General features: G+C 38.6%; 1 protein-coding gene and 1 long non-coding RNA gene across 7 annotated transcripts in view; one reads left to right on the top strand and one right to left on the bottom strand.

Annotated features, from left to right (window-relative positions):
• The window catches only part of YES1 (YES proto-oncogene 1, Src family tyrosine kinase), a 75785-nt gene that overhangs the window by 37089 nt on the left and 22202 nt on the right, over nt 1–16494 (top strand). For 5 of the 6 annotated variants that reach the window (XM_067699569.1, XM_067699571.1, XM_067699568.1 and 2 more), the window contains one exon: nt 12389–12661. In XM_067699569.1, the coding sequence (XP_067555670.1) occupies nt 12397–12661 (265 nt within the window). In that variant the 5' untranslated portion in view covers nt 12389–12396. Of the gene's footprint in view, nt 1–10839; nt 10860–12388; nt 12662–16494 lie in introns of those variants that run through there. The other variant, XM_067699573.1, reaches the window with a different exon arrangement.
• Nucleotides 5746–16494, bottom strand: part of LOC137203439 (uncharacterized) — a 44692-nt gene continuing 33943 nt past the window's right edge. The window contains exons 4-5 of the long non-coding RNA XR_010933115.1: nt 6938–7059; nt 5746–6159 (exon numbers count right to left, since the gene is read on the bottom strand). This is a non-coding gene — a long non-coding RNA (uncharacterized lncRNA). The remainder of the gene's footprint in view (nt 6160–6937; nt 7060–16494) is intronic.

Raw genomic sequence — 16494 nt, 5'->3', positions numbered from 1 at the left:
ACACTTAAAATGTTAATTTGTTTGAAAGTGATGATGATGATGATTGTTTTGGCCATGTGGAGTGACATGTGGGATCTTAGTTTCCCGACCAGGGATCGAACCCACACCCCCTGCAGTGGAAGCGCAGAGTCTCAACCACTGGACGGCCAGGGAAGTCCCTGAAAGTGGTTATTGTTAAGGAATAAGTCCATTATCTGTTATATAAACTGACTTAATTTTATTTAGAAATAATACTCTCTGCACGTTAATGATATTAAAACCAAGGAATGAAATGTTTTTTTAGGGATTAAATTTAAGAACTTTTTTTTCTTTTTGGCCGTGCCTTGCAGCATGTGGGACCCTAGTTTCCCAACCAGGGATCGAACCCATGCTCCCTGCATTGGAAGCGTGGAGTCTTAACCACTGGACTGCCAGGGAAGTCCCCTTTAAGAACATTTAAAGTGGCCATGATGGATTTACCACTCCGCCCAAAACCAAAAACCGAAAATCTGGACAAAGTATATGAAACAATTGTTTTCAGACATTGAACAACAGCAATACAGGACTGTGATCCCTGAAAGACAGGAAACAAATGAGGTAAGCTGGACAGTCACCTAATCACCCCAGCTTTCTCTAGAGGCATAATTGCAGAGCAGGGATAGGGATCTTGGGCAAAGGAGGGTGGTTCTTTTTTTTTTCTTTTTTAAAAAATTAACTTTACTTATTTATTTTTGGCTGCATTGGGTCTTCATTGCTGTGCGTGGGCTTTCTCTAGTTGTGGCGAGCGGGGCGGGGGCTGCTCTTTGTTGCGGTGTGCAGGCTTCTCATTGCAGTGGCTTGTCTTGTTTCGGAGCACGGGCTCTAGGCGTGTGGGCTTCAGTAGTTGTGGCACGTGGGCTCAGTAGTTGTGGCTCACAGGCTCTAGAGCGCAGGCTCAGTAGTTGTGGCGCACAGGCTTAGTTGCTCCACAGCACGTGGGATCTTCCCGGACCAGGGCTTGAACCCGTGTCCCCTGCATTGGCAGGCGGTTACTTAACTACTGCGCCACAGGGAAGCCTGAGAGTGGTCTTAATAAGTCGAGGAGATCAGAATTCATGGAGGCCAAGGCAGCTGGAAATTGCAGGGGAGAATTCCAGCAGAAAGACCACTATTTAGAAAAATAACGCTAACAGTCTGCAAAGGAGTCTCTCTGATTTTTTTGCTGAATTCTGGAAGGTACCTGCAGAGTGTGAAACTGTAAAGCCAGGCAAAGAGCAGTTTGTTGTGAGCTGGTGGCCCTTTGAGATCACGGAGGGTTGGGAGGCATTTGAGGTTTTACCAACTGGAGGGGAAAAAGTCCTTGTTGATTACTCTGGACTTCTAATAGAAACCTTGAAAGGGCTGTGGTGCTAGACTAGATTAACAAAGGAATATTATGAACAACTTCATGCTAATATAAATTTAATAACTTGGGTGAATTGGACAAATCTTGAAAAAGTTACCAAAGTAACACAAGAAAAATCAAATATGAGTAGCCCTGTATGTTAAATTTGTAATTGAAAACTCAAGGCCCAGATGGCTTCACTGGTGAATTCTTTTGAACATTTTAGAAGTAATACTAATTTTAACTCTTTAAAATAATAGAGGAGGAAGGGAACATTTCCCAACTTATTTCATGAGGCCAAAATTATCCTGATACCAAACACAGACAAATTACAAGAGAACAAAAGAGCAATATCTCTTTGATTATAGACATAAAAATATTGAACAAAATATTAGCCTTTAGGAATATATTAAAAGGGTAATATATCATAACCAAATGGGTTTTATTCCAAGAATGCAGAGGTGCCAAGGTGGGGTTAACCCTCAAAAATCAATTAGTTTAATCCACCATATCAGTTGAGTAAAGGAGAAAACCCATGTGATCATCTGAGTAGATATATAAAAATAACTGACAAAATTTAACACCCATTCATGACAAAAACTCTAGGCAAACACAGAATTAGAAGAGAATGTCCCTTAGCCTAATGAAGGTCAGCTACAGTCTTACAGCTAATATACTTAATGGTGATAGACTAAATGCTTTTCCCTTAAGATCAGGAACGAGGCAAAGATGTTCTCTCTCCTCACTTCTATTCAGCATTGTACTAGAGGTGCTAAGGGAGAGTAAAAGTGTTTATTTGTACACATGACCTTTAATATAGAAAATCCTATGAAACTAAAAAAAAAGCTATTAGAATTAAGATGTGAACTTATTAGGGTCACAGGATATGAGGTCAATATATAAGTATCAAGTATATATATTATTAATATATGTTTATATAAGTGATGAACAATTAGAAATAGAAATAAAGTAATACCATTTATAGTAATAACCAAAAACCATGAAATGCTTAGAGATAAGTTTAACAAAAATTGAACAAGACCTATCTATCTATACACTGAAAATTGCAGAACATTGCTGAGAGAAATTTTTAAAGTTCTAAATAAATGGAGTACTGTATTCTTGGATCACGAGATCAATATTTTCAAGATGCCGGTTCTCCCCAAATTGATCTGTAGGTTCAATATCATCTCAGTCAACATTCCAGCAGGCATTTTTTCTAGAGATTGACAAGCTGACTCTACAGTTTGTATGGAAATGAAAGACCCTAGTGCACAGGCAAACTGCAACTTCCAGGCCAAATCTGACCCGCTGCTTGTTTTTGGAAATAGTTTTATTACAACATTGCCACACTTAGCACTTATGTATTGTCTATGCACTAACATGCTTTTGCACTAACATGGTGGAGTCAGGTAGTTGTGACAGAGACCATTTGGTTTGCAAAGTTTAAAATGTCTATTCTTTGACCCCTTCCAGAAAAAGTTTGTTGACCCCCTTCCATAGAGTATCCAAAATAATTTTGGAGAAGATAAAAAAAACCCTGGAGGACTTATTTTATCTAATTTCAAGACTTACTGTAAAGCTATAGTGATGAAGACAGTGTGATAATTGACACTAGCATAGACATATAATATAAAACAATGGAACTAATAGTATAGAAACAGACCCTTGCATTTATGATTAATTGATTTTTTTTTTGTGGTATGCGGGCCTCTCACTGCCGCGGCCTCTCCCACTGCGGAGCACAGGCTCCGGATGTGCAGGCCCAGCGGCCATGGCTCACGGGCCCAGCTGCTCCGTGGCATGCGGGATCCTCCTGGACCGGGGCACGAACCTGTGTCCCCCGCATCGGCAGGCGGACTCTCAACCACTGCGCCACCAGGGAAGCTGTATATGATTAATTGATTTTTGACAAAGGTATCAAGATAATTCAATGGGAAATGGATAGTCTTTTCAACAAATGGCAGTTGAAGAACTGTATATCCAATTTAAAAATATGGGATCGCAGACTTCACAACATACACAAAAATCCACTTAAAATGGCTCAGTAGGCCTGATATAAAGAGCTAAAACTTCTGGTGAAAACAGGAGAAATTCTTCTGGTGAAGAATCCTCAATTAGGACACAGCACAAACCATAAAATTAAAACTTCTTAATTGAGCATCAGAATTAAAAATCATGTTCAAGGGTACTGCTATAAAAATGCAAAGGCAACCTATAGGCTGGGAAAAAATATTTGACAAAGAACTTGATTCTGGAATATTAAATAATATAATAAATAGTATTAGTAAATATTCTTGTTTCCAGAATATATTAGAAAGAAGACAACCCAATTAAAAAATTGAGTTGAACAGATACTTCACCAAAGTAGATATGAGTAGCAAATAAGCACATGAAAAGATGCTTAATATCAGGTGCTTAGTCATTAGGAAAATATAAATTAAAACCTTAACAATAGCACTACACACCTAAAAAAATCAACTGACCAATAACAAGTGTTGATGAGGATGTAGAGCAACTGGAATTCTCATTTTGATCGGGAGAATGCAGAATGTTAAAGCTGCTTTGGAAAAGTGTTTGCAGTTTTTTATAAAGTTATTCTTCCAATACAGCCCAGCAGTTTCCCTCCTAAGTATTTACTCAAATGAAATGAAAACTTGTGTTCACAGAAAAACCTATGTGTATGTGGTCATAGTGGCTCTATTTGTGATTTTCAAAAACTGGAAACAACCCAGATCAACTGGGGAATGAATAAACAAACTGTGGTATATGCATACCACTCAGCGATAAAAAGGAATGAACTAAAAAAAGGGGGGTGGGGGAGGGGAATGAACTGATACCTGCAAAAACATGGGTGGATCTCAGATGGATTATGCTAACTGAAAAAAGCCAGAATCAAAAAGCTACATGCTGTATGGTATCTGGGGGAAAAAAGGTGAAACTGTAAGAACAGAAAACAGATTAATGGTTGCCTGGGGTTGGAGGGGGAGGTTGACTACAAAAAGTGCATGGAGGTGTCATGGAATGGGGGTGGGGATGGAACTGTTCTTTATCTTCATTGAGGTGGCAGTTGCACGACTGTATGCATGTGTCAAAACTTGCAGACCTGTATACTAATATGAGTGGATTTTACACATTTATGCCTTAATTTTTAAAGATAGGGTTTTAAAAGTGAGAAACTGACCTATTGATGTAGTAAGGTATGAAGGAATCATCATTGCATCTTAGTAACCATGCAGTCTTAGATTGCCATTGGATCTAATCTGAGTGTAGAAATAATACTGGATTTTAGAGGGCAGGCTTGAGATTGAAATGCTCTTGATAGCATTGGCAAATTAAATGGTGGTAAAGGTGTTTGGCAGTTACCTAAGTCCTGACCATTGTTTATATCAGTGAACTAAAATCAGTGGTTAATCAACAGTTCTAATGATTTTGGTAATGCTCATGTTGTAAATGTGTGTAACATCAATTCAGCCATATGCACTTTATATTGTCAGCTACCTTTGGTATCAGTAGATTTCAATTGTCAAAGCTCTTTAGATAGAATAAAAAGTCAAAGAGCTGTGTAGACTATTTGGATCATATCCAAACCCAAGTAAACATGTGATGGGTTTCTGAGAGGGGAAAGAAAGACTTAGAAGTGTTGTTGAGAATGTGGAGAATGGATTCACATTCACTGCTGGTGGGGATGCAAAATGGTACAGTCACTATGGAAACCAGTTTAGCAGCTTATTACAGTAACTTAACTTTATATGACCAAGCAGTTCCATTCCTTAGGTATTTATGGGGAGAGGGGGGAGAGGCACATATCTACCCACCCGAAGACTTGTATGGGGATGTTTGTAGCTGTTTTATTTATAATAGCCCCAAACTGGAACAACCCAAATACCCATCAACAAGTGAATGGCTAAATAATTATGGTATATGATGGGGTTCTACTTAGCAATACAAATTAATGAACTACCTATATATGCAGCAATATGGAAGTATCTCAGGTACACAATGCCTAATTTAAAAAAATGGCAGACACGAAAAAGACTATAGTATTATTCTATTTATATGAAACTCTAGAAAAGATAAATGTGTAGTTAGAGAAAACAAATCAGTGATTGCTTAGGGCTGGGGTTGGGGATTTTCCCTGTTGGGAAAAGGGTACAACAGAATCTTCTGGGGGTGATTGGAATCTTCTATATTGTAATTATAGTATTGGTTGCACAGTTACAGACATTTGCCGAAACTCATTGAACTGTACACTTTAAATGGTGCATTTTATTGTATGTAAATTACACCTCAAAGTTGTGTTTTTTTTTTTTTTTTTTTGCGGTACGCGAGCCTCTCACTGTTGTGGCCTCTCCCGTTGTGGAGCACAGGCTCCGGACGCGCAGGCCCAGCGGCCATGGCTCTCGGGCCCAGCCGCTCTGCGGCATGTGGGATCCTCCCGGACCAGGGCACGAACCCATGTCCCCTGCATCGGCAGGTGGACTCTCAACCACTGCGCCACCAGGGAAGCCCAAAGTTGATTTTTTTTTTTCTTTTTTTGGCTGCGTTGGGTCTTCGTTGCTGCATGCAGGCTTTCTCTAGATACAACGCACGTGCTTCTCATTGCGGTGGCTTCTCTTGTTGCCGAGCATGGGCTCCAGGTGTGCGGGCTTCAGTAGTCGTGGCTCGTGGGCTCTAGAGCGCAGGCTCGGTAGTTGTGGCGCACGAGCTTAGTTGCCTCACGGCATGCAGGATCTTCCTGGGCCAGGGATCGAACCTGTGTCCTCTGCATTGGCAGGCGGATTCTTAACCACTGTGCCACCAGGGAAGTCCCGAAGCTAATTTTGTTAAAAAAGAACATTTTAGGAAAGAATATCTGGTAGTGTCTAAGGGAAGAAGTTTCTGTAATCTAAATTTTAAATTCATATTTCTCAGAAAATCTTAAAGTAACAGTAATATTCAAATTGAGGTAAAGCCTGTTTTTCAGCAAATATTCATGCACCTTATACTCAAGCAAATATCTATGAAATCATTTGCTTAAAAATTGAATTTTACTTTTATAGACTATAAATTTTACAGTCTTAAGGATAGCTCAGATTTATGTAAATACTTTGAGAGAAGATCTATTTTTGTTAAGCTATTGATTCTTGATATGTTGAAAGGGATTTAATATATTAACCATTGTCATGTGATTTGAGTAGTTTATTATTTAAGATCCTTTCAGCTGCAAGTAACTGAAAACCAAACAAGAAAATTGACTTTTACAGTAGATATTTGTCTCACATAGTAAGATTTCTGGAGCTAAATTGTGTTCTCGGGTTATTATAGGGTTATATAGTTCAGTAACTGAGCAGCAGCATCAGGGACCCAAGTTCCTTTCATCTTTCTGCCCTCCCCTTTTCAGTATGTTTGTGTCCTCCTTTCACATGGGTGCTTTGTGGTCTCAGATTTAGGCATCAACAACAATAACATCTAGGGAGTGAAATGGAATATTTCTGTCTTGTATTCCTTTTTACAAGTGAGGAGAAACTTCCTAGAAGCCCATGCTCATGGCTTACACAGTTAATGGCAAAGGGATAGGACCAAGAGTGGCTTAAATCAGTCATTATTTATTACCTGGGGCTGGACAAATGAAGGAAGGTGAACAAAATCAGGGTTCTTTTATCAAAGCAGGATGGCTGTTGAGTAACCCAAGTGTCTGCCGAATTAGATTACGCCAAGACTGCGAAGGAAAGGATCTGTGAAGTAGACAAAGAAATCATATAAAACGTTTTGATACAAAGTGTATGTTCCCAGCTTATGAAGATGTTGCATTCCAGATTTCACCATATTTTCATGGCCTAGTCATTAATTTATTATTCAACTTAACTGTGCTCTAACTTTTACCTTCATGATGCTAAGAAATGCTCTTGTGAAAGTCATCAGTGAGCTCCTAATTACTAATCAGCTGGCCTTTTAAAATCAGTTTAAATGCCTCTTGATTTCATGTTGGTCTTTACCATTATTAGTCATTTTCTTCTTGAAAGTCTATTTCTCTATTCCCACTGTATTATTCTGCTTGTTAAAAATGTATTAAATACTCCAAACTAACAAAAAGAATTATATCTATTACCTACATTTAACACATTAACATTTTTCTCTATTTGCTTCATTTATCTTTTAAGAAAAAAAAAAAAGTGCCACAGATACAGTTGAAACTCTTCCCCAACCCTTTCCACTACCTTGAAGTTAATGATTATCCTTTCCAATTGTGTTTTTGTATTTATGAAAGCACTCCCAACTCTTAATTGCTGCTTCCTAATTTCCTTGCCCGTCTGTCCCTTATCTGTAGGTGTCTTGCAACACTGTATTAATTTTTCACACCTCTCCAAGTCTGTGCCTTGGGTGAGTTTTATTATCTCCAAAAGGTGTGGTAACACTGAAAAAAAATTTAACTTTTCTCTGGTTTCTACCTCTTTCTGAGTTTTACACTTACTGTCATTCCCCACTAGACTTCTTAACGTCATGCCCCACAGACCCCTAAAACTAACATCTGAAACTGAACTGGTTGGTCCAGAAAAACCTGTTTCTCTTTTCTCTACCTCATGGTGTTACTTTCCACTCAGTTCAAACTAGAAACTCTTGCGTCATCCAGCCCCTAGCATGCACATAGTAACTACTTTTAAAGTGTTTGGTAAATTGTAGGGACTGAGTAAATGACTCCTTTTTCATGTCTCCTCCACCCATACTCAGCCGATCACCTAGAGTTGATTATTTTACTTATTTTCATTTCCCCTCATCTTTGGCCCCAGTAATCGTGCTTTTGTCCTGCCTCACATGGGTCATGGCAGTAGTTTTGTAACTTGACTAACTGCCGCCATTTTCTTTCCACTCTATAATTTGTCCTTTTACCACAGTTATTCTAAAACATATTTTCTGCGATTCACCTTTTTTTTTTTTTTTTTTGCGGTACGCGGGCCTCTCACTCTTGTGGCCTCTCCCGTTGTGGAGCACAGGCTCCGGACACTCAGGCTCAGCGGCCATGGCTCACGGGCCCAGCCACTCCGTGGCATGTGGGATCTTCCCAGACCGGGGCACCAACCCGTGTCCCCTGCATCGGCAGGCGGACTCTCAGCCACTGCACCACCAGGGAAGCCCTATTCATCTTTTTAAGAATCTTAACTTTCCAGTGCTCCCTGGATAAATCTAAAAGTTATTGCTTAGCAAATAATCCTCTTTGTGTGTAAATTCTCCTCGAACAGTAGCCATCTGTCCCACCATTCTCAAAAACACCCCCTTATACTCCTGCCACAGGGTTTTCTGTTCCCCAAATACACCATGCTGTTCCAAACATCTGAACCATTCTTCCCACTTCATTCTTCCTGGAATATCCTAGTGCTTCTTCCCTAAGTCTCCAACTCTTCAAGACCTAGCTCAGATGCCATTGTCTGCAAAATTTTCTTTCCCAAGCACTCAAGGCAGAGCTCATAACTTCTGTTGTATTCCCATGATGTTCTGTATGTACCTCTGCTCTAGTGTTTTTTTTTTTCACTCTGGCATTTTTCAAATTTTACAATACTGTGTTTTTTTCCTTCACTTATGTGTGACCTTTTTAAAGAAAAAGAACCATTCTTGCCATCCTTAGCTCCCTTTATAGTGTCTCATAAATATATGTTGTTAATAAATATGTATCTGTAAGTTAGTAGCTTGGAACTTGAAAGAGGCTTTTCCCATGTAAATATTTTAAATAATGTTATGTTTCTAAGACAGTCCATTAAAATCTGTATAACTCATTGCACCTGAAGTTTACTTAAAAATGTAAATCACATCCTACATTTATAATAATGTTTCTAGGGAATTCCCTGGCAGTCCAGTGGTTAGGACTCAGCACTCTCACTGCCAGGGGCCCGGGTTCAATCCCTGGTCGGGGAACTAAGATCCTACAAGCAACGCAGTGTGGCCAATATATATATATTATATATATATATATACGCACACACTTATATACATATATACATATATATATATATATATAAATGTTTCTAAAGGAGATGGGCAGCCGTGATGGCTCCTGTGTATTGATACTGGGTGCTATTGGAACTGTCCTGGAGCTATTGAAAAGAATAAGTGGGTAGATGTGAGGAGCTGGACCAAAGACTCTTTAAGAAAAAGAGACTGGAGGACAGTAGTAATGAAAAACTGGTAGAGTGAGGGAAAAAAGATGATACGACTTTTGAAGGAAGAGGAGTTAAGTTAGGAGTGATGTCTTACGGGGCGAAAAGACCTTAGCAAAGATCCTGAGTGAAGAAAAAGGTGAAAATGAGGAATTAAGGAAGCTGGAAATAGAAATGAGGGTGGGTAAATAGTTATAGTAACCTTGGTTATGAATTGATGTATTTCAGTTGGTCTGTTATCAAATTTAAAATGTTAGCACCGTTACTGGCTTTCATAATTTTTTCTCTGTCATACAACTACTGTTCTTTCAAAGTCTATGTAATCGTTAAATTTTTTTTTAATATTTAGACTTTGGATATAGGTAATAGTGAAAGTCTTGTATAGATTTTAAAATATTTTTGCAATTTAACATATTTTGTGGGTATATATTGATTGTTGATTAAAATTCACCCTTCAGCCTTGAGTATTGAGCCAAAATTTGCCAATCTCATAAGCAAAAAGGATACCTTTAAAAATTTGCATTTATTGATTGATTGTCGTGCCGTGCGGCTTTTGGGATTTTACTTCTCCGACCAGGGATCAAACCCAGGCCCTCAGCAGTGAGAGTGTGGAGTCCTAACCACTGGACCCCCAGGGAATTCCCTAAAAATTTGCATTTATTAGAAGACTGGGATGGTTGGACATATCTTCATATGCTAATTGGCCTTTCATATTTCCTTCGTGAATTGCCTGTTGATAGGCTTTCCTATTTTTCTAAGGGGCTTATATATATGTTTTTTAACGTGTAAGAGTTGTCTGTATTAAGAACGTCAACCAGTTTTCATATGAGTACATGTATGTGTTGAGAGAGCAAGTAAGAGCATGAGCAAGTGCAAAGATATTCTCCCTACTTCTCACGTCTTTAGTTTCACTTAAGAGTTTCTGTGTCCACACCTGCCCCCCCAACTTAATCATATATCTCTTAGTCTTTTCCTTTAAGGTTTCTACTTTTACGCTTTAAAGGCTTTTCCAACTCCTAGATTATGAAACAGCTTACCTTTAGTTTTTTCTAACACATTTAGAAGACTGCCTTTTATATATTTAGCTTATTATTCTCTCATAGTGTTTTCAGTAGATATTGTAAGTTTCCAGTCCCAGTCATGTTCCAATCCTGTGCTTTATTGTCACGTCTTCAGAATATACCTGTTTTAAGATAGATGTGAAAACCTTCGAACTTTGAGTTTCTGAGACTGTTTCTCTTTTAATATTTATAGCTACATTTTAAATCAATATTATGTAGTTGAGTTTGTAAAAATGTTCAGTCTTTCAGAATTGATGAAGCAGTCATCTTATCACTCACCTACTTCCTTTTGAATGCTGTAAAAGAAGGGAAATACTGTAAAAAGTAAGTGAATTAGGGGAATTCCCTGGCAGTTCAGTGGTTAGAACTCTGCACTTCCACTGAAGGGGGTGCGGGTTCAGTCCCTGGTTGGGAAACTAAGATCCCGCATGCCACGCGTCACAGCCAGGAAAAAAACAAAGTGAATTAATGAAATCACCATTAGTTCTTCTGCAGGAAGTGAATGGAATAATGCAGATTTTGTCATATCAGTAAACATACTATATGCAAGTCATGTTGGTAGGCTGTACAGTATATAAGAGGTGAGAAACTGTTGCTTTTTAAGAAATGTGTTGCCAGTGACTTGAGGGTAGGCTGGGAATTAGCAGAAAACAAGATGCAAGTGAGAGTCTCGTACAAAAATCTCTCCAAAAGTACATTAGAAGTTTTAAGGAAGAAGGTATTTTACCAGTTATGGAGACAGCCTGAATGGTAAAGTAACATTTGTAATAACCCTCAGTGAATGGATAAATTTTAGCAGGTAGAGATGTGAGGAGAGTATTAACCGACAGAGGCACTTTTAGGAGGGAAAACACAAAAATGGGAAAGCACAGGGCATGTGTATTGGAGAAACAGGAATTTATTTTTTCTCCATGTGTGCATAAGGTAAGTGAGGAAATGATAAAGTGGGAAAGATAAATTGAAGTCCAATTTGGCAAGCATTGGGAGTGCGTCCATTGGTAGGGAAGGGAAAAGATATAGAGCTGCATTGTCCTGTGTAGTAGCTACTAGCCACATACAGCTGTTGAGCACTTAAAATGTGCTTGGTCCAAATTGAGATGTACTGTAAGTTTAAAATGCACACCAGATTTCTAAGATTTAGTACAGGAGAATATAAAACATCTCATTAAATTTTTTCATATTGATGACATGTTGAAATAATTATATTTTAGATTTATTGAGTCAAATCAAATATATTATTAAAATTAATTTTACCTGTTTTTATTTTTTAAATGTATTTACTAGAAAATTTAGAATTATATGCATGGCTCAGATTATATTTCTGTTACACAGTGCTGGTATAGGTAGAAGGAAAGCAACCAGAATTTGCTAGTACCCACTGTGTAGAACCAGAGATTGTCTAGAAGTTGTAAGAAATTTAATCCTTATAGAAAACCTTACGAAGTAGGTGATATTATTGTTCTCCTTTTTCAAATAACTGAAGTGCAGAGAAGTTAAGCAACATACCTGCAGTCACTGCACTAGGAAGTAAGAAGCTAGGATTCAAACTCTTGCCTCTGGCATCAAAGCCCATGGTTTTCCCAATACACTGTGGCATGTTGGCATTGAACCATTAAAGGAGATTGAGCTGGAGAATGACATGATTGGAATGATACATTAGCAGAATTGTAATAAAGATAAATGATGTGGAGAGACTTTATTTGCAGCTGTCTAGGTTCTTTTTGGTTTGTTTTGTTATTGTTAACTTATTTGCCGGGGAAAAATGCCTCGTTTAAAGTCAACTATTGAATTGCACCTTTTGAAGTATGTTTTATGTTAACTGCTTCTCAAAATTTGTCTTATCACCTTTCTAGATTTGATAATGGGCTGCATTAAAAGTAAAGAGAACAAAAGTCCAGCCGTTAAATACAGACCAGAAAACACTCCAGAACCGGTCAGTACAAGTGTCAGCCATTATGGAGCAGAGCACACTGCAGTGGCACCAACATCCTCCACGAAGAGCACATCTGTTAATTTCAGCAACCTTTCCATGACACCATTTGGAGGATCCTCAGGGGTGACACCTTTTGGAGGAGCATCTTCCTCATTTTCAGTGGTGCCAAGTTCATATCCTCCTGGTTTAACAGGTGAGATTTAAATGGACAATCCTGTTGTTGGTTTGAGAATGTGACCTTGGGCAATACATAAAGTTTGCCTGCTATAACAGAAATAACTTACTGGGGGACTATTAAAATAAGTTTATGTAAAAATTAAAGTCTCCAACATAAATTCAAGTCTTATTGTGTACATCTGGGAAATTTGGTAGTAATCTGATGGTGATTTTATATATATATATATATATATATATATATATGTACTGGGTTATATAATTATTTCACTAATTCATTTTTCAAATAATTATTGAGTGCTGACTGGCAGGCACTGGAAATATAAAGATTAAAAACGTATACCCCAAAGAGAACCCTCCTGCACTGTTGGTGGGAATGTAAATTGATACAGCCACTATGGAGAACAGTATGGAGGGTCCTTAAAAAACTAAAAATAGAACTACCATATGACCCAGCAATCCCACTGCTGGGCATATACCCTGAGAAAACCATAATTCAAAAAGAGTCATGTACCACAATGTTCATTGCAGCTCTATTTACAATAGCCAGGACATGGAAGCAACCTAAGTGTCCATCGACAGATGACTGGATAAAGAAGATGTGGCATATATATACAATGGAATATTACTCAGCCATAAAAAGAAATGAAATTGAGTTATTTGTAGTGAGGGGGATGGACCTAGATTCTGTCATATGCAGTGAAGTAGGTCAGAAAGAGAAAAATACTGTATGCTAACGTATATATGGAATCTTAAAGAGAAAAAAATGGTACTGATGAACCTACTTGCAGGGCAGGAATAAAGACATAGACATAGAGAATGGACTTGGGGACCGGTGGGGGAGGGGGAAGCTGGGTCGAGGTGAGAGTAGCATGGACATATATACACTACCAAATGTAAAATAGATAGCTAGTGGGAAGCAGCCTCATAGCACAGGGAGATCAGCTTGGTGCTTTGCAATGACCTAGAGGGGTGGGATAGGGAGGGTGGGAGGGAGGCTCAAGAGGGAGGGGATATGGGGATATATGTATATGTATAGCTGATTCACTTTGTTGTACAACAGAAACGGAGACAGTATTGTGAAGCAGTTATACTCCAATAAAGATCTATTTTAAAAAAAAGTATACCCCTCCCTCCTGTGGACTTCCCTGGCAGTCCAGTGGGCGCAGGTTCGATCCCTGGTTGGGGAACTTAGGATCCCACATGCTGTGCAGCACGGCCAAAAAACAACCACCCTGAAAAATGTATACCCCTCCCTCTAGAATATTACAACTTCTGAGGATTGTAAAGTGCTAGCCATTATTAAAGTATTATAGTAGTTACTTGATAAATGTTAGGTAAGTGGCAGTTTCGTGATAATACAGTTTTTTCGATTAGACACTACTGACTGAAAAAAGAAAAATCCTGAGGCTCAGTGTTTAAATGATTTTTTTTTCAGAGTCACAGATAATAAGCAGGAGGGCACAGATTTAATGCCCTATTCTAGAACTTCATTTTTTACCCTACAGTATCCTTTCAGAGAACAGCAAGAAGTGATGGCCAACAACCTTTCATGGAGTCAGAAATGCTCTAAAAACGTAGTCAGAAATTTCAAAAAGAGAGATGGTTCTTTTGTGAAGGGTCCCCTATCGGGATGCTTTTCCCTTGAGTAACAAAGCACAACTGGCTTTAAAAGGTAGGGTGAGCTCCAGGATTCCTTGATCCAGCAGTTCCTTGATGTCATCAAGGACTCGAGTTTCTTTGGTGTCTCTCTTGGAGCCCTTGGAGTGTCCATTTTATCCTTAGGCTTGGCAAAACAGCTGCCAGCACCAAATTGAGCAACATGAGGGGACAAAAGAAGAATCTCTTCTACAAGCATGGACTATAAATGTGTCCCTTCACTCTGCTCACCTCCAGACCAAAAATAGTGACTAGAGAATGTCATACACAAATTCTGTTAGACTGTTCATTTGAGAAGTTATGGACATCAAAGAGTCAATAATAGTCTTAATTCCAGTCCCCTAACTCTAAATACTTCAGTAATAGTTGGTCATGATGGTATTTCTCAGTCACCAGTAAAAGTTTATTTTCAGGATTATATGTTCTGGAAAGATATTAATCCAAAATGATTAAATGTTGAGAAGACATACTTGAGTTACCTAAAGCAGTTTATTTACAGGAAATAGTCCGTTCATGGGTATTAATTTATTGATGAGTGTCTGTGTGCCAGGTATAGAGAGTTGTAAGCAAGAGAAACAAGATTTCTGCCCCAGTGGAGTTTACATTATAATGAGGGTTGGATAATAATTATAGAAACAACTAAACAGGATGATTAATGGTTCATAAATACTATGAAGGAACTAACTAGAATGATTGGCGAAGGCCCTTTTTAAACGATCAAGGAAAGCCATCTTGAGATGAAATCGTTTGAGCTGAGGTTTGATGAGAATGACCTAAATATGTGCATAAATGGGAAAAGAGCTTTCTGGGAAGAGAGAATAACAAATGCACTTTAGGAGGTACAGATGGGCTTGGCAGGTTTGAGGACTAGTATGGGCAGAGGGTAGAGTTACATGATATGCGGTTGAAGAGTCAGGATTTCTCAGGACCTCATAGACTATAGTAAGAAGTATGGGTTTTATTCAAAGCTAGAAGGAAGTTATTGAAGAGATTTCAGTAAAGAATTTGCACGATTGAATTCCCTTTCTAAAAACTTCCCTCTGGCAGCTGCGTGAAGGGTGGATGTAGGGAACCAGATATAGAAGTGAGTTAGGCTATTACTTTCCCAGTAAGAGATAACAGGGACTTGGATTAGGGTGGAAGAGCTGGAAATGAAAAGGAAGTAGATAAGGTACTTTAGAGGTAGAACTGACAGTGCTGGTAATGGACTTGGCTTGAATACCTGACTGGTAATGTTCGCTGAGGTAGGGAAGACTTCAGTAATACTTCAGGTTAGAGGAGAAAAGTCAACACCTTTGTGGGGTTTTTTTGTTTTTTGTTTTTTTTTTTTGCGGTACGTGGGCCTCTCACTGCTGTGGCCTCTCCCTTTGTGGAGCACAGGCTCCGGACGCGCAGGCTCAGCGGCCATGGCTCACGGGCCCAGCCGCTCCGGGGCATGTGGGATCTTCCCGGACCGGGGCACAAACCCATGTCCCCTGCATCGGCAGGCGGACTCTCAACCACTGCAGCACCAGGGAAGCCCAACACCTTTGTTTTGTACCTAATAAATTTTAAGTGCTTGATAGACATTTGAGATGTCAAATAGGTAGTTAATATATGACCGGGCCTCAGGGGAGAAGCCAGATAAATGAGATTCTGTTCTTTCGCTTGCAGATAATAGTTTGGCTATTTAAGTTGCTTATGTCTTAACCAACTACATACAGTGCTTTATATGACAAAATTACTTTTGGAATTTATAATCCATATCAGCCATACCATTTAGTTTCTAAGAAAAGCATGCTGTTTTTATCTTTGTGTTAAATATAATAAATAATCTTAATAAAACCCTAGTTATTACTGTTAGTCTTTTTTTAAATTAATTTTTATTAGAGTATAGTTGATTTATAGTGTTGTGTTCTGCTGTACAGCAAAGTGAATCAGTTATACATATATCCACTCTTTTTTTAAATTCTGTTCCCATATGGGTCATTACAGAGTATTGAGTAGAGTTCCCTGTGCTATACAGTGAATGATTAGTCTTAAGGATGGGAATGTTCACTTACTGTTTTTAAGAAATTGAGATGATCAATGCTAGTAGTTTATAATACTCGTTAATGCTTTTTCTGCCAAAGAATTGATTTGAACTTTGTCTTTTCAAGCTAGAGATGTTGCAGCTGTGAATCAAGATTAAAAATGTCTCTCTGGGTCTATAGA

The sequence above is a fragment of the Pseudorca crassidens genome, chromosome 12 (genome assembly GCF_039906515.1).
Source record: "Pseudorca crassidens isolate mPseCra1 chromosome 12, mPseCra1.hap1, whole genome shotgun sequence".
Taxonomy (NCBI): Eukaryota; Metazoa; Chordata; class Mammalia; order Artiodactyla; family Delphinidae; genus Pseudorca; species Pseudorca crassidens.
This window is presented reverse-complemented; position numbering and strand designations above follow the sequence as displayed.